This window comes from Felis catus, chromosome A1 (assembly GCF_018350175.1).
Source record: "Felis catus isolate Fca126 chromosome A1, F.catus_Fca126_mat1.0, whole genome shotgun sequence".
NCBI lineage: Eukaryota > Metazoa > Chordata > Mammalia > Carnivora > Felidae > Felis > Felis catus.
The window spans coordinates 190025744-190050065 of NC_058368.1; the positions used below are offsets into that span (position 1 = coordinate 190025744).

General features: G+C 45.6%; 1 protein-coding gene across 1 annotated transcript in view; it reads left to right on the forward strand.

Moving 5' to 3' along the window:
- The window catches only part of ADAM19 (ADAM metallopeptidase domain 19), an 80718-nt gene that overhangs the window by 24468 nt on the left and 31928 nt on the right, over nucleotides 1–24322 (forward strand). The window contains exons 4-7 of the mRNA XM_011286766.3: nucleotides 7765–7843; nucleotides 13723–13799; nucleotides 22759–22951; nucleotides 23713–23778. Coding sequence (XP_011285068.2) covers nucleotides 7765–7843; nucleotides 13723–13799; nucleotides 22759–22951; nucleotides 23713–23778 — 415 coding nt within the window. The remainder of the gene's footprint in view (nucleotides 1–7764; nucleotides 7844–13722; nucleotides 13800–22758; nucleotides 22952–23712; nucleotides 23779–24322) is intronic.

Here is a 24322-nt window from a genome sequence, read left to right on the forward strand (position 1 = left end):
TTGTCACTACTGACTCCAGGTGCCCACAGTCAGTATGCAGGGACAGGGGAGCATTTGTCTGAATGCAAATCGGGGCAATCTTACTCCAAGAAGGTGGCAAAGATGCTAGAGGCTGGGACAGTTGTCCATTACGATCTAGAAGGGCTCGCCAACATCCGACCTTCTTGGCTGCATCATAGCTGTGATTTGTGCTTTAGGATGTTAAAAAACCTGGGGCAGAGTTATTGGGATATTTAATCAGAGTCTAAAAGGGACAAAGCACCCACATTTAAGGTGGGTTGGTTTCTTGTCTTCACCCACCTGCTTTTTGTATGCTTTTTTTCATAGGAAAAATGAAATGGTCCTCTTTCCTAACATATTTTCGTAGGCCCAGTGATCTTAGAGGTTCCTTTTCTTCCCTTCCCCTTTGTCTTATTCACCAAGTAAATCTCTGAAATATGCCTGGTACCTCTTGTTTTGGCCCTTCCCTTCAGGTTGATCTGTTAAACAAGCACTGTGGTTGTTTATCAAAATCTGGTTGCCAGAGAGACTGCTATCAGGTGATGTTTTCATTTTTAAAAATTTTCTGAGAAGTGGTAGAGATAGTACCCCATTTCTTTTAACTATTCTTATCCAGCTCCAATAAATACTCATAACAGGCTCTTCAGGACACTGCAGAACAAATCTCTAGACTCTTGGGTGACACATTTTGAGGTCCCTTATCTCAGGTCTCTAACACTTAAGCTCCCTGATCCCAAGAAATCAGCCATGTTTGCACAGAGAAGTTACTCGTTTTTGTGGAGTTAGCCAAGAGGGAGGCATGGAGAGGATTAAAGAAATGCCCTGCTGGTCAAAGGAGTAAACAGTGCTCATCCAAACATCCTTTGGTATATAAAAGCAAAACATAGAACCAGGAGCTGGTGGGAAGGATGCCAGGTCTTATAGGGACTGGGAGAAGATGTAATGGGAAGTGGTTGGTGAAAAAGAGTGTTGGTTTAATGCACTGTCGGGAAACTTCCTTAATAAAAGGTTAAAGAAAACATGCCATGTAGCTTTGGCTTTTTGCCAGGATTATGGGTAGCGCCATCTTGCTTCAAAGTGTTGCTTCTGGAGCTGGTCCTCTGGCAGTAATGATACTTGTTCAAGAAAGTCCTTGGGGTAGGAGGGGATCCCCACTCTTTAGATTAGGAATGATGTTTAAAGTCCCTCCTTCCTTGGCCTTTCTGTTCCCTCAAAAAGGAATGCCTATGCCTGTGGGCCCCTGGACTTGTCAATCCTTATTTGGCTTTAGGGCCGTGCCTTTGGCGTGTTGGTTTGTTTCCATTCCTTTGGAGTCAGAGGTGGAATGAGCACTGGTTTAGAAATCTTGGTTCTGAGACAGCTGTCTCTTCTCCCCTTTACTTTCTCCTTCTTCGAAAACAAAAGAAAACAAAACAATACTTACTGAGTTTGTTTTTTTTTGTCCCAAATATGGGTAAACGTAGGCTATTACATTAGAATAGCACTCTCTGCTTTTCAGAAACCCTTCCAGTGTCTGCCTGTCCTGGGCATCACTATTTCCATTTGGTAGAAGGGAGACTAAGGCCAAGTAGCTTGTAACTGGCATAGTGTCCCCTCGCTAGTTAAAAAATATTAATACCCGAAAAGAGTATTATGAACCCTCAGATACTCATTATCTGGATTTACCAATTATCAAGATTTTGCCACCTGTGCACATAGCTGTTCCCAGAGAAAATGATAACAGTGAATTGTAGAACACAAAACTGTATACTTTAAGAAGAGTTCTTTCACATTTGTTGATTTTACTTAACAAAATTTCATAGGCATTTGACAACAGCCCTGTGAAGTAGATTCTAAAATTGTTCCCATTTTATAGGTAAGAAAACAGGCACAGAGAGTTTAACTGACTTGCCCAAGCTCACCGGAACTTGAAGTATCAGTGTTTGAATGTATGTTTCTCATTTGGTCCTTTCAGTGATGCTGTGAGGTAGCAATTATTACTCTGTTATTTTGTGGTCTAGGAAACGGAGGGTAAAGGTTTCGGTGGCTCAAGTGAAGTAGTTCTCATACAAATACTGGTGAGCACATGTCAAAGTTCGATTTATCTCATTAATGCATTGATGGGGGAAACAGCAAGATGATAACTGGCTTAAAAGTTGGATAAGGGAAATATGTATGTATGTATTTTTTTAATAGTGAAAAAAATGAATGTTGAGATAAGATTGCTAAGTTAGACATAAAACTGGTTAATATCATCCTAGAGATGATGAAACCATAACGTTTGGAGTTATCTTTTCTACTGGGTGGAAATCATTTGCATTTCCTCTATTGTATCTTATTAGCATTTTACAAGTTAACGGCTCATTTTACAGACTTGTACAAGAGCTGCCTTAATTAATCGTAAATAGTCTTTCAAAGCTACATCTCCCCCCTACAGAGTCGGAAGACCCTTAGCCTGGCCTCCCAGAGCCTGCCACGCCATGGTGCTCTTGTACGAAATTGAAAAAAAACCATAGTCATCTTTTGCCTCATTTCTGGGGTTTGAAAGAACAGTTACCTAGAGAGTAGTGCAGCTGGTAGTGAAGCTTTCTGAGCCCTGGACTTTTCTTCTGTGCTATGCATTGATCCAGTGGGATAGGAGAATTCCCAGAACCTGAAAATCCCAGTATCACCTGGAAAAACTATTTAAAATACAGATTTCTTAGTCCTTCTCTAGAGAATATAATTCTCATTGGGGCTGGGCTGGGGCTTGAGATTTTATATTTTTTCAGTGTTTCCGGGTGTTGTGCAGTTACTGGGCTAAGTCCCATGGCTACGGCATTGGGAGTATGAGCGAGAAATGACAGAGGCTTGCATGATCATCAGCATGGGTGGGCATGGTGAAGGTCTTCCAAGGGAAATAAGAGGGCTCAGCAAGGCTATACCTCCCCAAGCATCACTGGTGTTTAAGAGCTAGGATACTCTTTCTTGAAGGACCTAGAGGGAGCAAGATCTGGGGGAGGAGGTGTCAGTAAAAATAGCCACTGTGGCATGAGCTAAGTAACGTTTACTTATACTGAGCATGGCTGCATTGGTTGTTTTTCAAGGTAGTTTGGAAATTATTATCACTTTATCTTCACCACGTGCTTATCTGAAGCAGAGGAAGGAGGACTGAACTCAGAGACGTTTTGCAAATTTGTTTTAGCCCTGCTGCTTCTCTTTCCAGAGGGAGTTGTAGAGATTGAAGTTTAGAGAGGCATTTGAAATTTGTCTGATAGTAAATAGTCCTTAGAGGGATTGTTCTGGTTTTGAAGGCACTGGGCTCTAGCAGAGGTGGGTCAGGGCTGTTTCAGACTGCAGTGTGCTTTTGGGGTCTGGCTGCACGTACAAACAGGGCCCTGGCCACCACAGGCAGCTCTATTGTCCTTCCCTGGAGAGCGACCTTATGTCTAGTATTTGAGAAAAAGCTTATTTTCCCAGGTGGGATTCAGTAGATGCAGGTTTTGGTAGAGGACATGGGGGTCTGAGCGACCTGGGTTTTGCCCACAGTGAGCATTTCTGTGCTAGCTGCTGTTAGTATAGGAATACTGTCTACCTGCTTTGTGGGCTTGTGAGCCTGGACGGTGTGTGTATGGGGTGGGGGGACACTTTGTAGAAACTGCTTTTCTATCAAAGCCAGTAAAAGGAGGGGGTGGGGTGGGAAATCTTGGACAGTCCTTCTCTCTTCCTGGACTCACATCACTCACAACTTGTTTCCTGAAAATCCTAATACACTCCAGTGGTGAGAGATGGCTTCCTGCTGATATGCTGAGCCAGCCCCTTGTCAGGGAGGAGATGAGAACAAGATGTGGCTGAAGAAGGGGCGGGTGGGCCAAGCCGTGCTGCTCAGTGGCCCTGTGGCCCTCTCTCTGAGTCCTGAGAACACTGCCAGGGCACCCCATGGGCACGCAGGCATAGATAGGCCTGGCTCGGGGCAGTGGAGAGGATTTGGAAGTTGTGTTTTGTCTATCGGTAGAATTGCACAGATGGTGGTGATGAAACATGACCCTTTCTTTTGCTTCTAGAAAGAAAGACCTTCCTGGCCAACATCTGTAACCCTATTTGGAGAAAAGGTTGTTGTTTCAAAAAACTAGCCCTGAAATTCTTAACATATCCATCCATCCCCTTTCTCCTGCCATGTGCTTTGCTTACTATATTTTTCTTGCATATATTCACATCTAACAGTTCATGACATTTTTGTGACATCCCGTGTGTCTGCAAGGCAACTATCATTACCATCAAATTGTGGTTTGGACTGCTGGTTCTTGGAAGCGCTCTATTTTTATGCTTCTGCCTTCTAAGGGAGACAGAGCAGAAAAGTGCTTAAGAAGCATAGTCAGGGCCAACAGACCTGGGTCTGAAACCTGGCCCTGACATCATGCCATGAGAACTTGGACAAGTTAAATGTCTGAATTCCCAGTGTCCTCAATTATAAAACGGGGAAACAATTAGGACCTACCTCATAGGCATGTTGTACATAGGTGTGTTAAATGGTTTAACACTTCAATATGTGTGAACTGTTGTGATGCAACTTATCTGTTTTTTTCAAACTCAGAATGATCCAGGATCTGGTAGAGGCAGGAAGGTGATAGGGGCTTGGAGAATGAGACACTTTGATATTTCTGAAGTTCGCCTACCTTAAAAATATTTTGAGGACTTGTGGTCTAGGGCGGTGGTTCTGCATCAAAATCACTGAGAGAGTTATTACAATGGATAGTTGGGCCCTAACCCCAGAGTTTCTGTCCGCCCCAGTACATTTGGGCTGGGGTCCAACAGTCTGCATTTTTAACGAATTCCTAGGTGATGCTGATGCTGCTGGTCTTGAAATGGCAGTTAGGTAGAAGAGGAAGCAGATTGTTCCATGTAGATTCAGAAGACAGAATGAGGCCAGTGGGTGCCAGTGACAGAGATAGATTTTGGTTCATTGTAAGAACGTTAACTGTTGTATGTGGTCTAAAATGGAGTGGGTGGTCTCATGAGTTCCCTGTCACTGGAGATGTCCAATCCTGAAGGGCCATCTGGCAGATTCCTACGCTAGGTAGAAGGTTCATTTGTTCATTCGTTCCTTCGCTTATTCCTTCTCCCACTTACTCACAGAATAAACATGTACTGCCTGCCTGGTACGTGCTGGGAGCTGGGGAGAAGCCCTGAATGAAGCACCTGTGCCCTTGCTCTTAGGGAGCCCACAGTTTAGTGAGTTTGGCTAAATGATTACGAAAGTCCCTTTCAACCCTGAGGCTCTGGGAGTCCTATGATAATGGTGTCAGATCCTCAGAAAAAGAAGCTGCAGAAAGATGCTTACCCTTCTGAAGGTATGGCTGGGGACTGACCATAATGTGGACACCTCTGAGGTTCAATCTGGAATGTTCTCTTTGGAGCATCTTAATGTCACTGAATGAATGATTTTTTTTTCCCCCCTGAGACTCAGACTAGGCTGAGAATGTATTTACCAGGGGTGCATTTCCTCTGGGAAAATTCACATCTCCCCACTGGCACTGGGAACAGACCATTAAACTCTGAACCCTTTTCTAGCTGTCCATGATGCCATCTGTGAAGGCAGATCTAGGGAGTGGGCCTGCGAGAATAAGCTAATTGCCTTTTCATCTCTCTCAAGTGATAAACTGGAACATTAATGGCTGGGGAGAGTTAGGGGAAAATGGGTAGATTATATCAGTTTTTCTGGGTTCTTCCATCATAATCCCTGGTGAAAGCAATAATGATAATTGCTGACCTTTACAGAGCTTACTCTATGCCAGGCCTGGTGTTAAGCCCTTTTTGTGCATTTTGTTATGATACTCTTAATATAGCCCTATCAAGTAGGCATATTATCCTCATATTTGCAAGGAGAGGAAACAAAGGTTCAGAGAGGTAAAGTAACTCACTCATGGCCATGGAGACAGTAGATGTCAGAGCTGGAATGTAAACTTCATTCTCTCAGACTCCAGACCATGCTCCAAGCTCCTAATCCTGAAAACAACTCATTCATTCAATTACTAGTTAAGTCATTCTTTCATTAAATAAATGTTAAGCACTGGTATGTACTGGTGCACTAAACAGCTTGGCCTCAGTCCTCCTGGGGCCTATGGTTTATCTCCCGCAGACAAATGGGTGACTCCTTCCTTGGATCCTTGGCTTATTAGGTGCTAAGGAGAAAGACATAGGGCTGGGAGACAGACCCTGCCAAGTGAGCTACAGACCCAGAGTTTTCATGTGAATGAGAGTTTCTCTACACAAGCTGGGTTTTGTACTTCACTTTATTTTTACATTTTTCTGTTGGGTTTCTTTTCTTCTTGTCCAAGCCTTGATGTTGAAGGGCTTGATGTAGTAGAAGAGACAGTTCTTGTGACATTTGCCTTCTGGCTGCACTCCGGAGTGGAGAGGAATCTCAGTCAGGAGTCCCAGAACTTACAGCCAGAAGTGACTCTGGAGACCCTCTTCAATGGACCTCATCTTGCTGGGAAATGTCCTCTCTTCCAAAACCAGGGTTGTCTCTGCACATTCCTTTGGCTCTCTGTGCTGGCCTCAGTCTATACTTTCTTCTTCCTAAAAGCAGTTTCAAATTAGGTTTTCAGGTTTCAAAATAAATAATTATTTTTTAAAAAAATCAACCAGTTTTTAGAAATATGCAACTTAGATTGTGAACATCTGCAATGCCCTGAGAGAACCACCATTAACAATGGGCATTTGCTTCTCCATGTGTTCTCAATGCCTACACTTGTGTGTATTGTTATCAGTTTTTCATTAGGAGGGATTTTTAAAATGTGTATTTTCCTGAAATGTATTGTTTTGATCTAACTCCATTTTTAAACATTTTTTTCCGTTAGTACATCTAGATCCTCTTAATTCTTGTTTTGTTAGACTTCAATTTCTCTTCCATGAGACACTTTTTTTGCCCTTAGACTTCAACTTTCTATAGATGCATTTTGCTTTTAATGTGGCTGAGCTAGTTGAAACTTCCATTTGGCTCTTTTATTTTTCTTTTAACTTTTAGAGAAATGCTAAGAACCTTGTTTGGTGTTGCCTTGCCTTTGATGAGAGATTCTTAACTTCAGCTTCAAGGGGTCTGTGGCAAGAGAGAAACCAATGTGAAGTTTTAGAAAAGAAAAGAAAATAAGAATTTGTTGTAAGGGTAACACAGAACTACCAGGTCTCAGGACATCTGGACCACTAGGTCTCAGCAAAGGCAGACAAAGGCAACTTTGGGAATCGAGGCAGCAGGAACAAAGGAACAGATGAGTTGCTTCCATCTGTTTGGTTTTTGCAACATCACTCCATTGGCTTAGCTTGGAACATGGGCCACTCTTGGCCAGGGCCAGGTAGGACACCTTGATTGGCAGTCTCACAAGAACATGCAACAGGATGGAAGGATTCCCATGAAGAAAAATTGGCGAGCCAATACTGCAAGTTGGTGGATGCAGTGCTAGCATAATTATAGGTACAAAAGAGCGTCCAAAGACCTTGGGAAATTTTGAATATGGGTTCGCTTGTGTGTATTCCCAGGACCCAGAAAAAGTTGCGACCACTGCTGTCATTTTGTCTCCTTCATCTGGTTGTGTCCATACTAAGTGATGATCCCATTAAGAACAAAATTAATAAACTTCCTCCTGGTTTTCTTTTTGTTCCGTAGGCCCTTAGGGCTGCTCATTTTCTTCTGCACAGAGATGCTTGGGTGGTTCTTCCTGGGTCATTTAGAATGACTGCCCACTGTTTCCAGGAGGGTGGAGGCCAGCACCTAAAGAGACAAATGTCTATGTTTATTCTTTGCAGGTACCTTTTTGCTCCAGCCTACACAGAAACCCATTATACTCCAAGTGGCAACGCTCAAACCACCATGCTGAAATCTGAGGTGAGTTCAGGTCAGCAGGGATCTGTCAAGCAGCTGGCCTGTCCTGGTCCCACCCCCGGGAAGTGAGGAGATATGTGGTGGGCACAGTCCCTCCTCTGGAGGGATTGTTTGCCCTGACCCCAGACCCAGGGCATGAGCAGGAAAAGCAAAATGTGAATTTGTTGTTTCATAAAGGCTCCCTCTCTTCTGCTGACTAAAATGATCAGGCAAACAGAATATTTTAGGGTAAGTGCCTCTGACTACAATTGGCATAAATCATTACAAAGCAGACATTTTCTCTGTTGTATGTTAATCACCCACATATTAACAAAAGTTTAAGTAAAAGGAATGATTTACTGGTAATCCTGCCATTGCACTTAATTAGATGTTTAATTGAGACTTTTCCATATGGATGTATAAGGTTTTGTAGTCTGCCTTTTTTAATGGGATTTTAGGTTTCATAGATTTTCTTGTTTTGCTGCCATCTTCATATTGGATATTTTCCCCCTCAAAAGTGTTTTTGAGTTTGGCTATTTGCAAAAAGATTTGTCATTTAAAAAATGGTCTTTCAAATGGTTTCTCAAAAGGATGAATTTTAGTCTGCTTCACCACACCCCACTGGTGGGCACTTAAGGTAGTGAATTGTACACGTTTCATGGTCTGCTAGCTTTTCCTACTGAGGTACCTGCTAGTGTTCATGGGGTCAGATCAGTGGTTCTCAGCTGGGAGTGATTTTGTTTAAAGTGTTTCTTTTATTTAAACTTTTGTTAACATGTGGGTAACTCACATAATGCAAGGAAAATAGGATTCGGGATGATTTATATCAATTTTAATCAGATGCAGTTACCCTAAAATATTCTATTTGTTTCTTTGACCATTTTGGCCAGCAAAGGCTTGGGGGACACTTGGCAATGTCTGGAGCCAGTTTTTGACTGTCATGACTGGGAGGTGGACACTACCAGCATCTGGTGGGTAGAAGCCAGGGATCCTGCTAAGTGTCCTACAGTGCATAAGGCAGCCTCTCCACAACAGAGGATTATCTGGCCCCAAATGTCAACAGTGCCCAAGGTGAGACACTCTGGATTAGAGTGACCCTTCTCGGACCATGCAGATGAGATGGGGTGAAGAAGGGAAGATGGAACACCGGTGGTCTTCTGCCTTTGGGTCAGGACATCACGCACTTTTGTGGCATATAGATGTGGAGGTGTGGTGTATAGGGCCACAGGGTAGGTCCCTCTGCCTCAGTGCTCCTCTGGCAGCTTCCCATGGAATCTTAGATTCCTGCATGACCCATCTTTAAAATATCCCTGTTAGAGGGTAGATGTCCAAAAGGCCATGGCAGCCACCATCAGTCAGTAAAAGCTCAGATTAGTTTATCAGCTTAGCCTTGGATGGGGAAAGAGACTCAGGACAGCTAAGTTTTAATAGATCTAAGAGGTCTGGAGCATAGTAATCAGGTGGCTGAGATGCTGTGTTGGATTGCTGCATGTGAAGATTAATGCAATCTTACTCACCAAGACCTTCCTGGATAGGGAAGGAATTGGCAGTGTGGCCACTACCCACAACAGGCAAGTTGACTATGTCTTCTCATCTCTGGGGAGGCTATCCAGCTGTGGCTCCCCACCTTCTTCAGTATCCCTGGTCAAAACCTCTTCCATCATTGAGACTAAAGTTCTGTGCCTCCAGGGAGGGAGGGAGAGGGCAGGCACGCCTCGAAAGCCCCTACACATAAGGACCTCACAAAGCACGGTCCTCTCAGTTTGGCTCCTGCACTTCTCTACCCACAGCTCAAGAATGGGTCTCAGTGCACAAGTTTACCATGAGCTCATACTTCCTGCTATGAAAGCCCCCTTGGGTGGCCCCCTCAGGCCGAGAAGCTGAGAAGGAATGCGATGACTTCATGACTGTTCATTTACTTGTTCTTTGTGCTCTCAGAGTCAGGCAGAGATGCTGTGAGGGCCTTTCAGATGGAAGAGAACTTCCCCTCATTCCCAGAACTCTCCTTCTTCCGGAAGGTCTTGTTGACCAAAGCACATCCTAGCTGAAGTATAGGATAACCCATTGTTTTCTTATATCCCCTCCTGCAGGACTCTTGCAAAGCCCCCACCCGGCCTCAGGGAGCTCCTAGTCAGCTTTCTTATCTGGGAGCTGAGGACTTCAAAGAGAAATGAGAATAGAATAAACCATTTGGCTGTCCTTGACCCCAATGTTGAGAGCCACGCCCTGCTACCAGCCTGGGCCTGGGATAGTGGGAGCTCTGGAGCTCTGGGAACTTCCTCAAACTCATCAGCCAGGCCTGTAGGAGTTACAGAGTTTGGGGTCTAAAGCCAGGGTTGTAGCCTTGGCTTTAACTAGCTATGTGACCTTCAGCAACCCTTTGACCACACTAGTGTTGAGTTTCTTCATCAGAAAACTGGATACGCTAAGATCTGACTCTCAGAGCTGTAGAAGGGTACAATGAATCACTGGTTTTATGAGAATTTATAAACATCTCTCCCAACACCACATTTTATTCATGAGGAAATGGAGAGAAGAGAAAAAGTAACATGCTTACCTTCAGATAACCAGTAAATGGCAAGGCTTAGACTAGAGCTCAGTCCTCCTTGGTGCTAGAAGAGAGAAGAGCTGTAACAAATGAAGCCCTGTGCACTTTCCTGGGGCTGCTTTTGCCAGGGGTGGCTATGGAGTCTGGAGTCAGGCTGCTATCATTCCAGTCTCCACCTGGGTGTGTGACCTTGGGAAAGACTTGAAACCTCTCCAACCTTTAGTTTCCTCCCCCCACCTCCTTTTTTTTTTTTAATTAATTTATTTTGAGAGAGACAGAGCATGAGTGGGAGAGGGGCAGAGAGGGAGAGAGAGAGAGAATACCAAGCAAGCTCCACACTGTCAGCACAGAGCCTGATGTGGGACTTGAACCCACAAAACCGTGAAATCATGACCCGAGCTGAAATCAGGACTCGGATGCTTAACTGACTGAGCTACCCAGGTGCCCCTAGTTTCCCTTTTTAAAAAATGGGAATAATAATATCTACCTCCTAAGGCTGTGACATTGTCAGAATTAAAAGAAAAAACTCGACATCAGTTTTTTTATCCAGTAGTAAGGGCTGGATAGATGTTAGCCCTTACTGTTTGTAACAGGAAATGGTGGGATCATTATCATACACGATGATGTGTGTGAAAGCCCCTGGTAAATTTAAAGCATGTTACAAAAGTCAGTTGTTAATGCTATTTCAGAGAGCACTCAGTGAACACATCAGTCCAAAGATGTACAAAGAGGTACAGGGATCCTTCAGTCCCATCCCTGGATCTGAATTCTCTTTATCTGTAGAGGTACTTAGATTTTTGAAACTAGCTGACCCCCATTCTGAACTTCTTGACTCCCCGTCATTCCAACATCTGCGAACCCCTTTTACTCCATAAAAGCCAGGCCCCCTCTTCCACTTGTGAATGATCCTGGGCCGTGGAGTTCATGGCCCTGTAGCTGAGTTCTAAGGATCAGGTTCAGAATCCGAGCATTTGATGATGCGTCTCCAGGTCTTGGAATCTGGGGATGGAGGGAGAAACCATGTGATAGTCTGGCATTTGCAAGCAGATGCAATCGTGGCTGGAAAAAAGGTTGTCCCTGCCTCACCTTGTCTCATAGGTGCAACACAGTGGCTTTCCTTTGTGCACCTCTGGTCAGAATCTGACTTGTTTGATGTCCAGGAGAGTTTGATGCAGAGAGGGGCTGCTGCCTGTCCCTCGTCCGGAGGGCCTGAGCCCAAATGGATGGAGGAGCCTCGCTGCTGGCCAGTGGGTTGTCGCCAGGTGGAAGGGCACCCACCAGTGGTCTGGGGACTGACCCTGACCTGAGTGCCAGCCTGGCCCATGTCCTGTGATCTGACTGCGTGGCTCAGCTGCATGGGACATAGAACTGGTGTGGCGATGACTGAGGATTCAGGCTCTTGGTTGGCTTCCAGCTCTCTCGAGGCCACATTTTGCCTTTGACAAGGAGAATTTAACGCCTATAACATGATCACTAAGGTTTATTGCCGGCCACTCTGGGCCAGGCGCCCTGCACTAGGTCCTTGATGTACTGTATTCTCACAGCCACCTCGTGAGGTAGAGACTGAAGACACTGGAGGTCTGAAAGACATTGTGAACTGTTTGCATCACTGGCAGGTGTGGGAGCTTGTGTTTAAATCTGGCCTGGCTGTGCCAAAATGCTTGAATTTAATTATTGGGCTGTCCTGCCTCAAGGGTGGGTGGAAGGTGGAGCCAGAGAATATGCAGGAATGGGTTAGCTATCTCCTGGGTCACATCCTTGCCGGCTGGGGATCAAAGAACAACTACAAGCAAGTGTGGTCCTGGTGATAGATCACTTGGATTGTTCTGTAGGCTGATGCCCGAGATTTCTTTTTTTTTAAAGATTCTATCTACGCCCAACGTGGGGCTCAAACCCACAACCCCAAGATCAAATGTCACGCGCTTCACTGACTGAGTCAGCATGGCATCCCTTGATGCCCGAGATTTCTGATTGGCCCCACTCTGCATTGGGGGGGGAAAGAGAGAGCTCCTGGGTCTGCAGCTACATAGCTTGTACCCTTCCTAAGACCTTTGCAGAACCTGGCTCTGCCCTGGGGATTTTCCCTTCTCTCTGTTCTGACCAGCTTCTCTCTTTTGAACTATCTGGGAAGAGGCTTGGAGGAGCGCGTCCCTCGTTATCACCCTGTAGGGGAAAGTCGTGGTTTGTGCTTCAGTGCTCCCACAGCTGTGTTGGCCTCGTAGATGCTCTGGTGAGCCTACTTATGAAACACTCTGCTGGCACCTCCCAACTTTTACTTCAAGCCTCTCTTCACAGTTTGTAATTAAATCTTTGTATGGCTTTTTAATTAAGATTGGCTCTCACAAGCCTGTAAGCCCCAGGAAGGCTGGAGCTGTGTCTGTTCGCTCCTTGCTGTGTCTCCCGGGCCTGGCTGGGGGGCCTGGCGCATGGTGCGGTGCTCAGCAGCTGTCTGTAGTCACAAGGAGTCCAGCCAGGTCGGGAAGACCAGATGGCTGTGAGACACAGCAGTGAGAGAAGAGCATCAGAGCTCCATGCATCCATGGATGCAGGTGCCAAGTCAAGTCTGGTCCAGACACACAGGGACTCAGGGGAGGTGGGGAAGAAGGGGGGCTGTTGGATTCCCAGGGCTGCCATAGCAAAGCAGTGTGAACTCGGGAGTGTAAAACGCAGTTCCGGAGGCTGCAAGTCCAAAATCACAGTGTCAGCAGGGGCCAGGCTTCCGCTGTAGTCCCTTGGGAGGAATGCTTCCTTGCCTTTTCTAGCTTCTGGTGGCTCCTGGCAGAGTCTGTGGTGCTGCTTGGCTTGTAGCTGCATCTGTCTAATCTCTGCCACTGTCTTCCAGTGGCCTCTTCTCTGTCCGTCTGTTTGTCTGTCTCTCTGTGTCCTCTCCTCTTTTTCTAATAAAGAAAAATGATAAAGTCCAGTGTGACTTCATCTTAATTTAATGACATCTATAAAGACCCCATTCCAAATAAGATCACACTAAGGTTCTGGGTGGACACACATTTCAACTCTGCGGGGCAGCCACAGAGGTGACCCCAGCCAGTGTTTCCTGTGGTCACATGTCCTGGAAAGAGCTCTGAACTAGACCTGAAGTCCTGGCTTCTCTGACTAGCAGGGAAACCTTTGGAAAATCTTTTTGCTTCTCTGAATCTCGGCTGCTTCATCTGTTCAGTCGGGATGATGTCCCACCTCCCAGGACTATTATGAGGATGAAATAAAATGGTGGCTTGGAAAGCTCTTTGCAGAGTGTAAGTTAAGATCTATATAATCATCCCTGACCTTCATGAGACATTAACATCGCCATGCTTATCAGCGTCCTTTGGCCTGACCACCCCCCTTTTCTCCTTGCTAGGACCACTGCTTTTACCACGGGACGGTGAGGAAGGCAGAACAGTCCAGTGTCACACTCAGCACCTGCCGGGGAATAAGGTAAGAGGCCCTGACAGTGCTGGCGGAGCACCTGGCCCTCTCTCTAGACAAGTGGTAGGGCTGGCCCTGGGCAGGGTCCTTGAGAAGCTGTCCGTTGAGAGTGTATGCCAGCCAGTTCTAAGAAGGGCTGAGCTTGGGAGAGAAGAGGGGAATCCTTGATGATCCACATTTTCACTTGGATTGAGCTCTCTCTTTCCTGAGGAACTTGAATTTGTTATTATTTAGGGATGGTGAAGCCAACAGGCCAGGAGATGACTGCCATTGAAAAAATAGTTTATTGTACTCAAGATCCCAAGAGGAGGGGCCCACCGCATAGGGAAGCATACGGGTCAGTCAGGGGGCAGGGTGTGGGAGATGGGAGGATGTGGGCAAGAGTCTTTACTGTGGTTTCTACAGGAAGAAACAGGCAAAGCAGGGTAAGTATGTTTAGTATTGGCTACTTGGAATAATTCAGTGGGATCTGAGGCACAGGGGCTCTTCCCAGTTGTCTGGAACCTGGCCCTGGGGTGACCAGGGTAGGGGGACAGGGGCCCAGAGGGTGAGAGCCTGAATTTGAAACTTGTTTACCATCCTGGGAATGGGCCGATCCTGAGAAGGGCAAGGCCTCAGCTGTCAAAGAATCAGAATATCGAAAATAAAAGACAGGGTTCATACACTTGAAATGAGTGTGAGCACTTATTCCCACTTCTCCTTTGCTCTTCTCTGGTAGAAGTACTTGTAGGCGGTAAGAAAGGAAATGGAAGAGGAGAGGAGAAGAGAAAGGGAAAGCAAGGTCACTTTCAAGAAGGTCCAGCTAGGTCCTTGGAAAGGTCCACTGGAAAGAGAATGGCTCTTCATTCTCTGAGCCAGACTCCTGGGTTTGAGCCAGGAGCAGTTGACCAGCTGGGTGACCCTGGGCCTCAGTGGTCTCCTGTGTAACATGTGGATAAGGGGGAAATGTCCCTAGTGTCACAAGGATTGAATGTGTTAATAGATCTCTAACGTTCAGAACTGGCTGGCATAAAGTAGCACTCAACAGCCTCCTGGCCCCTTGCTTCCTAGGTGTGCCCCGTTAGAGGGGCGATATTGACACCACCTGGGAGCCTCTTCAAAATGCAGTATCTCAGGTCCCACCCAGAACAAGTGGATCACAATCTACATTTTACCAAGATCCCCAGGGGATTCGTGTGCACATTACAGTTTGTACCTGAGAATACATGTTTCTCAAATACTTGTTTCTCTCCTCCAGCCTATGCTAGTGCTTGGCATATAGTAGGATCTACTCATGTATGTTGAAGTAATAAATATCATTCATTTAGACTCTTCCCACTCTCTCCTTCTTTTGGAAAAGAGATGAGGATCTGAAAAACCTGTATTCTAATTGCCAATACTACTTGTTTTACAATTGGGTTTTAATTGCCTATACTATGTGGCACCTATACCCAGTGTGTTGATGAATTGGCACTATGGGGGAAAAAAGGGGCAAAAAAGCCCTGAGTTGTAGTATCTGCCAATATGCTGGTAGAACTACTCCCACCATAACCAATTTAAAGCTATGAACATGACGTTACTGAAGGCAGCATTGGGAGGTATGCACACGATGGGCTCCCATGAATTAGTAGGAGGCGTTTCCACTGTGTACCCTTCCTCTATGTTGGTCAGTTCATTCAGTGACTGTTTCTTTCATTCAAATTAATTTCGGGTGCCTACTCTAAGCCCATGTCCTACACAGGTAGAGGAAAGACAGACATTGAAAAGTAATTTTCTGGGCCCTCAGTTTCCTAATCTGTAAAATGGACGTTGATGATAGGCATGGTAGACCATGTTAAGTGCTGTGTTAGCTCTATAGCACTCTACAGACATACGGGATTATTATCATTTTACAACAGGAAGCCATGCTAACTAAGACTTACCCCAGGCTCACATGCAAGTGCAAGGCCCCTCATGCTGTAGATCCCATGTGTTTGTTTATAAACTGGACCATGTCTCCTCTGTAAGGCCTCGTGTTGAGTCTGCCGGAGGGAATTAGGCAGGAAACAAGCTTTGGCTGGGAGACCATAACTGTGGCTCCAGATCCCCTGCTCGGATGACCTGGTTGAGCCAAACCAACTGGTCTCCCAGTGGTGTTTACAGGCCCAGCCACCACCACCTGCAGTCTGCAAGTAAACAATGTGGCTCCCAAGAAGGAAGAAACGGAACATGCAGGTGTGACTTGCTTCTCTCTTCCTCTGTCTCCATGGTCTGGAGCAGTGGGAACTTGGCTTGGACTCTTGCAAATCATTCCTGCAGCCGTGCTGACAGGGGGAAACCGGGTGAGCCGTCCATGTGTTTCTATTTTGCATGCTTCCCTCTGGTGCAGTCCACCCATCTGACTTTTCCAGCCTTCTCACTGCGCACCTTAAGAACTTACGGGTGTCTGTGGGCCCGGCTGACCTCAGAGCCAGAGACGCGTGCCAGATGTCTCGATTCAGACTCTAGAGAAGGAGAGGCTGCAGCAGCCTTCTAACCCACGTAACCCCCAAGTCACTCCCCAGGCTCATAAAACGATGCTGCAATGGAAAAAATCTCCATCGTGATTGTGCTTCCCTCCTGGGAACATGCCCCTCGTGATTGGAGAAAATAGGTAGGACTTATACCAAATGGAACCTTCAGGCTGATAATACAAATACAGAGGAGCTCACCTGAGTTTCCAGATTGTTGCTGGGCCCCCTCGTCTCTCCAAAACAGTACTTTGGGTGACTTTAATTGAAGCAGTAATACATGATCATAGTAAAAGCAAATTCAAATAGTATAAAAGAGGGTATAATGAAGGACAGGTTTCTTTTTCACCCAGGATTTTCGGGTTCCTCCCTCCCCAGAGGCAGCCTTTGTTACCAGTTATCTTATTTATCCTTTTAGAAATACTTTTTTCAAAAAAAGAACATTGATATGTAATATAGTGTTTTGTAATCCCATTTGGGCCACTGACACCTTTGAGAATCACGTGGCAGCTGTGGATACTCATAAAATACACAAGTGAAATACCATTTCACTAGGGATGCTGGGTGTCCATGCCCCCGAAGCCTGTCTCTGATCAACGACTCATCCTCTAGATGTCTACCTGACTTTTCACATGTACAAATGCTTTGCAAAGTAACACAGTATAAATGTGAGGAGGGATGATTATTTGTGAAGAAATCTAGAAAGTACTGAGATGAAGTGATCGTGAGTGAGTCTGTGGGTTCTGGGAGATACACTGTGTGTGTGTGTGTGTGTGTGTGTGTGTGTGTGTGTGTGTCCCTAGCTCACTGTCATCAAGAGAGGTATTGATTGCAAAAAAACATTTTTTTAAGTTTATTTATTTATTTTGAGAGTGAAAGCGAGGGGTGCAGAGAGCGAGGGAGAGTCTTAAGCAGGCTCCATTTGGGGCTCAATCACACCAATTGTGAGATCACGACCAGAGCCAAGATCAGGAGTTGGACACTCAATCGGCTGAGACACCCAGGCACCCCAAAACATTTTTTTACCTCAGTGGTAAGTTGTTTATTTTTAAAGAAAATGCTTATTAAAAATTATTCTTGTACAACTAGTGTGTTAAGCATTCAAATAATCCAGAAATATCCAGTTAAAAGAAGTGCAAGTTCTGTATCCTGTTCCACGGTTCCATACAATTGCATCTCCATGTATAATCACTGTTGGGGGTGTACAGAAATGCAAGGCACACCCGTGTGCATACCTGGTGTTTCTTAATCCAAACGAGGTTACCCGGTACATAACATTCTGTAATTGTTTTCCAACTTAACACTATGTCTTAGACACATGTAGATCTACCTCATTCTTTGCATGGCTGCATATGTACGTGTGTCTGGCAAGTTCATATACAGAGAAGGATATACAATAAATCATCTGTGGTTTTTATCTGATGCTTCACTCCTGCAGTGGCTCTGTCCTCAAAACTCTGGGGCCCCCACTGACTGTGGTTATACCTTACTCCTGCCCAGGACTCAAGTCTGTGAGAGAGGCCAGAGAGAAAGAATATGAGATTAAAAGTGAATGCAAGATTATGTGTGCATGATGGCCTGGAAGGAGCTCAGAACTGAGAGTCAAGGAACCTGTGTTTGAGACCTAGCTCCACGCCTCCTGGCTGTGTGATCTCAAGCTTTCCCCTCCCCAAATCATTTTCTCCTTGGCTTTACCTTGGCTGGGCTGGCACCTCCCATGGGCCTTACTCAGTTTTGCAGACGTTGCTCATGGTGCAAGGGCTGCGGGTGGGCGGTGGGGGTGGGGGCTGGTGTCAGGATCCCACTGGGGAGTGAGGAGCCTGTTGATCACAAGACTGGGCTCTTCCCCCTGGCTCTAGCTACTGACCTTGACCAGTTCCTTCTTCTCTGGGCTTTGGTTCCTCTCATCTGAAAAAGGAAGGTAGATCAGATCACGCAAAGGGCTCTTCCGTGTTGGAAGTTCTGTGTTGCAGAGACAGTGGACAGTCTCAGGGAGCTGGGCACCTGGGGCAGGAGGAGGTGGCTCATAAGTACATGGCAGTCCATCCTTGTCTTCGCTTTGCCAAGGAGTGGCATGGCCTTTCCCTTTTGAATATCTGGCCTTCCTTCTGAAGAACAGACAATAAATGCTACCTGTGTATCAGGCACAGAGTAAGTCTTCACAGGGCAGTACCGTTCAGTCATGACAGGTGTAGATTCGGGACTCAAGCCATTCCTGTTTTAAAACCTGACAACTCAGGGCAGCTGGGTGACTCAGTCAGTTAAGTGTCCAACTTCGGCAAAGGTCATGATCTCACGGTTTGTGAGTTCAAGCTCTGCATTGGGGTCTCTGCTGTCAGCACGGAGCCTGCTTCAGATCCTCTGTCTCCCTCTCTGTCTGCCCTTCCCCCACTATCTTTCTCTCTTGATCTCTCTCTCTCAAAAATAAATAAACATTAAAAAAATTTAAAAAAACCTGACAACTCACTTTAATTCTCTAGTGTCAGTTTTCTCGCTTATAAAATGGGAATAATCATGACATCATTCATGGATTTGCATTAGGTGATGAGTGCAAGCTCCTTGAGAGCAGGGACTCTCTGATCATGTTGCATCCCCAGCACCTAAAACAGCTCCTGGCACATAGTAGGTTCAATATACCTGTGTTGAAGGGCTACCGAATGGCTGCCTATTCGTTCAGTCAATTATCCCAGCCACAGTGTGAGCCAGCCAGCATTATTGACTTAGCATAATGCTAGTAGACAGCAGAGCCAGAATTCAAATCCAGATGTGTCTCCCTCCTGAGCCCACACTCTCCACTTGTGCCTTGACACCCTATCCCGGAGGGCGCATGTCACCTATATGCCTTCTGCCTACTGTGCTGCCTTTGATGTTCCCAGTAACTTTTTCTCCTTGGATGGAGACTGGGGAGGGAAAAGGGAAAGCAGGGTAACAGGGTGGTTACCTCTTAGAGCAGCTCTGGATGTAAGGACGTGGGATGTGTCCCCTTGGGTTAGGCTCCGAATGGACACGTTCCCAGGAAGCAGTTTGTGCCTGGTTCCTTCAAGGGTGCATTTGGGTAAGTCCTGTGGTTGTTCAGGAGTTAAACATGAATCGTTCGCTGCTGCCTGCCTGTCCTGCCTTGCCTGGTTCCTCTGTATAATTTCATTTATATCAAGCTCCTAACAATGAGAAATAGGCTGGAGAATGGAATGGAGGATAGTGTGTGAGGTCCCAGCCACCCGGCCTCCTGGGCCCGCCTCCCGTGCCCTCTGGCTAAGCTCTGCCAGTGCTTACATTTAGCAAATTAGATCAACTGAGGCTCCTGGAAAGATAAATGACCCATAGGTGCTCAGGGGAGAGTAGCTAGCAGGATTTGGGGGTGGTGATAGGGGAGGCCCCAGAAACTAGAGTCTCAGAACCCCCCTCCCCCACCATCTTCAAAGCTGGTGCTCACTATAAAGTGCTCGGGCTTGTGCCAGCTTCTCCTCCAAACCAGGCAGTCTGGGAGGATTGCAACCGTGCCACGGGGTGAGTTACCAAGGAACACAGTAGGGAGAAGGGGAGGGAAGTGGCCAGGAGTCTTACTGCTGCAAGGACCTTTGGTGTCCTTCTGAGCCTGTGTTTCTCAAAGTGTAATCTGCTCACTCCCTGAAGCAGAATCGCCTGGGGCTTTGTGAAAAGACAGGCTCCTGCCCCCAAGCCTGGGCTGCGGGCCAAACTTCCTGAGTGTAACTGCACAGGGAATTACCGGGGGACTTGTTTACAGTGCAGAAGCTCTGGCCTACAGAATCTGAGTCTCCTCCATCTGTATTTTTAATACACTCTGTAGAATATTCTAATAGATAGCTCTGAGAGCTCTGATCCTTGAGGTCTCTGACCCATAGGTTTGGAACTTGCTGATGGAGGCAGACGATGGAGGCAGACGGCATAGAGGTTAAGGGCATGGGGTCCAGAGTCTGCCAGACCTGGCTATCTAACTTCCCTGGGACTCAGTTTCCTCATCTATAAAATGGGACTCATGATGGTACCTTATAACACTGATGAAATGAAAATGATGATTGTATGCACAATGCCTGGCATATGGTTAACTCTCAAAAAATGGCATCTAAAAATGAAAACTAGACTAAATGCCTCCTTTGTCTTCTTATCTGCCAGCAGACTGATATCTTACTTCAGACAGGCCAAGCACACCTCAGGGAGAGTTTCTGGTGCCTGTTACTTAACTGGGAATATCTTTCTGATCCACTCTACAGGGCTGTTGTGACAGAGGCAGTGTGAGATTATGGTTAAGGTTGTGGGAACCAGACTGCTTAGGTTCTTACTCTCTGTGTGACTTTGGGTCGGTTTATTATCCTCACCTAGCCTTAGTTTCTTATTTGTACAACAGGGATAACATTTGTAAAGATCAGAAATGTTGGTGTGAATAATAAAATACTCAGCACAGTGCCTGGACTATAGCAAAGCCTCTATATAGCCACCATGATTATTATTATTCACCATGCACCAATCTTTGACTTGATCTCTGTTCTATTTGGCCCAGAGGCTTGTTCAAATGATGCCTGGTCAACTACACTGGAACTTTCACTGGTTCCTGTGTGGAACTTTCCACTCACTGGGTATTATCTTCATAGCCACAAACTGATGCACACAAAACCATCATCAGATTTGCGGTCAAGCCCTCTGTTTCCAATGTTTGGAGCCATTGGGAGAAACTGAGGTGACGGGAGGGGCCTTGGTCAGTTGAGATGAGAAGAAAGCTTGGGAACAGGATGCCCGCAGTGGCTCTGCCCTCTGCCCTTTCCTGTCTGGACTCAAGAGCGGATGTGACCCTTGCTCTTCACCCCACTCCCACCCCCAGCTGTTCAGGGGGCACCTTGGGTGTCCTGCTGTGGGGCTGGTCCAGGATTGCTGCGTCAGCCTGGGTGAGGCCGACGGGAAGTCATCAGGCTCCCTGGCACCGGAGTGAGGTCAGCCAGGGATGGATTCCAGGAAGGCTGCTGCTGATCAGAGGCTGGCTCTATCTCTCCCACAAGCATCACGGGCTCTTCCCAAAGGGCAAAACCTGGGCAGGGCTTTGATGGGGTGGAGGCGGAGGTGGAAGCCAGGACAGCCAGAGAGAGGTCCTGCCAGTTTGGAGTGGCAAAGACTGACTTGGAGATACTTTAGCTTTTGAACATTCTGGAGAGAGGAGGACCTGAGGTTTTGGAGCTCATGAAATGCTGCTGATGCCTCAGGACCTCTTGCTGAGCTCCTTCCTCCCCCAGAGTCCTGACGGAGTGCATTCTCTTGCTATAGTATTCATCTCACTGCATCAAGGATGGCAAATACCTGCTATGTGGACCTCTACTCACCCTTCCATTGATTATTTGTGATAGTGATTGATAATAAGTCATGGCACTCTTTCTCCCCTTGTGGAGATAAAGCTCTCAGAAGCCTCATTGACGTAGCACTCCCAGGCAGCTGTGTCTAATCCATCAGTGTTAGGAGCGATGAAATCTTTTTGCGCTCTCTGTTATATACTCTAGTGATTTATTCCCATGTTCAGAATCTAAGCTCCGTGGGGGCAAGCACTTTGTCTGTCTCGTTCACTTTTCCATCCTCATCAACTAGTCTGATGCCTGGCACATAGCAGGAGCTCAGGAAATACTTGTGGAATGAATGACTGCCCTCCAGTGAGCTGTGAATTACTCAAGGACAGGGATTATATCCAAATCACATCTAGTACAGATTAAGGATTCATTGAGTGAAAGAATATAATGAATGAACACATGTCCTTATTCTGAGTTCAATCATTGTTTCTCTAACCAAGAGAAAAGAGTAATCACATGTCCTTGGTTGTGGACATCACTTCACTAAAGAGAGGCCTTGTTGTGGCTAGTAGGAATGCCATCGGTAATGCCTCTAGCTTTGGTTTCTGTACACAAAAATTTAATCCATTTAATCATCTGGAGTCCTGTTAAATTATTAAATTATTTGCATTTATACATGGGGAAACTGAGGCTTGGAGTGATTTTATTTTTTTAAGAGGTTTGTTGAAGTCCATCTGACAGCTTAATGTTGGTGCTGAGACCAGAACTTGGGCCTCCTCACCCCTAGACCAGTGTTTCCTTTCCGGTCACCATACCATTTTTTTCTGAGTCTATAAAGTTTTGACTTTTGATTTGTCATATGCCATGTTTGAGTTTGGGAGGCTTTTGGGAATCCTGGTCTCACCATCACCATCCTTTCTATTATTAACTGTCCCAGGTGAGCCTTTTTGGAATCTTTGAGCTTTTTCATAATAAGCTTTTAAAACCTGAAATTGTGTGCCACCTTTCATATGCATGTGCATTTCTCTGGAGAGGAAGTCTAAGTTTGCATCAGATTCTCACCAGAAGGCATTATGCATGACCCATAATAAGGTTAAAAACCAACGATCAAAACCAACATGTCATTTCGCATATGGGGAAACTGAGGCCTGAGCAAGAGACTTTTCCAGGACCATAATCTTTGACCAGAGATTCTGTTTCTCCCATTGACAGAGGACTGATTATGGTGAGAAGTAACCTCAGCTACATCATCGAGCCCCTTCCTGGCAGTGAGGGCCACCACCTCATTTACAGATCTGAACATCTCAAGCTGCCCCTGGGGAACTGTGGGTTTGAACACTACAAGTCCACCACCAGGGACTGGGTCCTTGAGTTTACGAACCAGACCAAGAAAAGACCTCGCAGGGTGAGTCTCAGTGCAAGAGTCAACCTGGGGGTAGGCTTGTCCCCTCTGAGGATCCTTACTTTGGATCCAGGGGTATTTCTAAATTAAAAGAGATGGCCAAGAAGGAGGAAATTACCTTTTTTTTATAGTCTAAGTTATTATCTTGTTCACTGCTGTGAGATACTCTTGTATGGGATGGGATAAATTGGATGGGAAAAACACTATGACATTTAAAATACCCTGAGATGCCGACTTCAGAAACTTTAAAATGTGAGAAAAGAATTTATGCCTCCCTTTTTGGAATAGCCACTTAACCATATGCACAAAATGCTTGTATTTATGTATACTGAAAATAGAGCTATGTGGTTTAAATGCTTTTTGGGAACTTGAGTTTCAGCATGTTCCCTCACAGTATGTTGGCCTATGCACTAGCAAGCCCAGCTCATTACTTTTTGAATATAAAGGACTGGACTGATAGTCTCAGAGCAGCCCCAATGATAACCAAGATGGCAGGCAGAAGGTGTAGTGAGAGTAATGGCGACTGCAGCCAGAATGGCTCTAGTGCCGGGTGTAAAGTTAGTAACCAGCACTGCTTATCAACTAGCACTATTTCTTAGTAGTTTTTTTTTTTTTCAATATATGAAATTTATTGTCAAATTGGTTTCCATACAACACCCAGTGCTCATCCCAAAAGGTGCCCTCCTCAATATCTTAGTAGTTTTTCAAAATGAGGAAACGTTCATCATTTCTACAGCTCTGATCTGCATTTATCTCTTTCTTAGATGAAAAGGGAAGATTTACACTCCATGAAGTACGTGGAACTTTACCTTGTGGCTGATTATGCAGAGGTAAGAGGGAGACAGGGTTTTTGGTTTTGGTTTTGTTTTTTTACAGAAAAGCACTCTTTTGATAGCTTCCATTCCAGGCTTCAAACCACTTTGGGGGAAATGCTGAAACGTTGATCTTTCCCCAGTTTGTCATGTGATTTTGGCCTTAAATCTGACCAAGGGCTGTTTTTGCTATTTTGAACAGTTGGGGGGCTGGGGGGAAAAAGGAAAAATCTCTTCTGGCTCCATACATTAATCAGATAGAAAATCAGGCAACTAGTGTTATTTAGATGAACATTTTTTAAACTGAGTCTGAATATCTTTAGGTTTTGGTGCTTAATCTTAGGGAGTCCATAAATTCTCTATAGAAATTAAAAAAAATTTTTTTTTTTTTTGCAAAGACAAAAAGTGTATTTGCAATCATCTGATTGAATATAATTTTCCAGCCCATGTGTGGGTCCATTTTTGTAATCGTGTTCGTGCCAAATGAGAACCATGGTTCCCAAAGCATCAGCGGCACCTGGGAACTTGTGAGGTGCTAATTCTTGGGCCCCACCCCAGACCT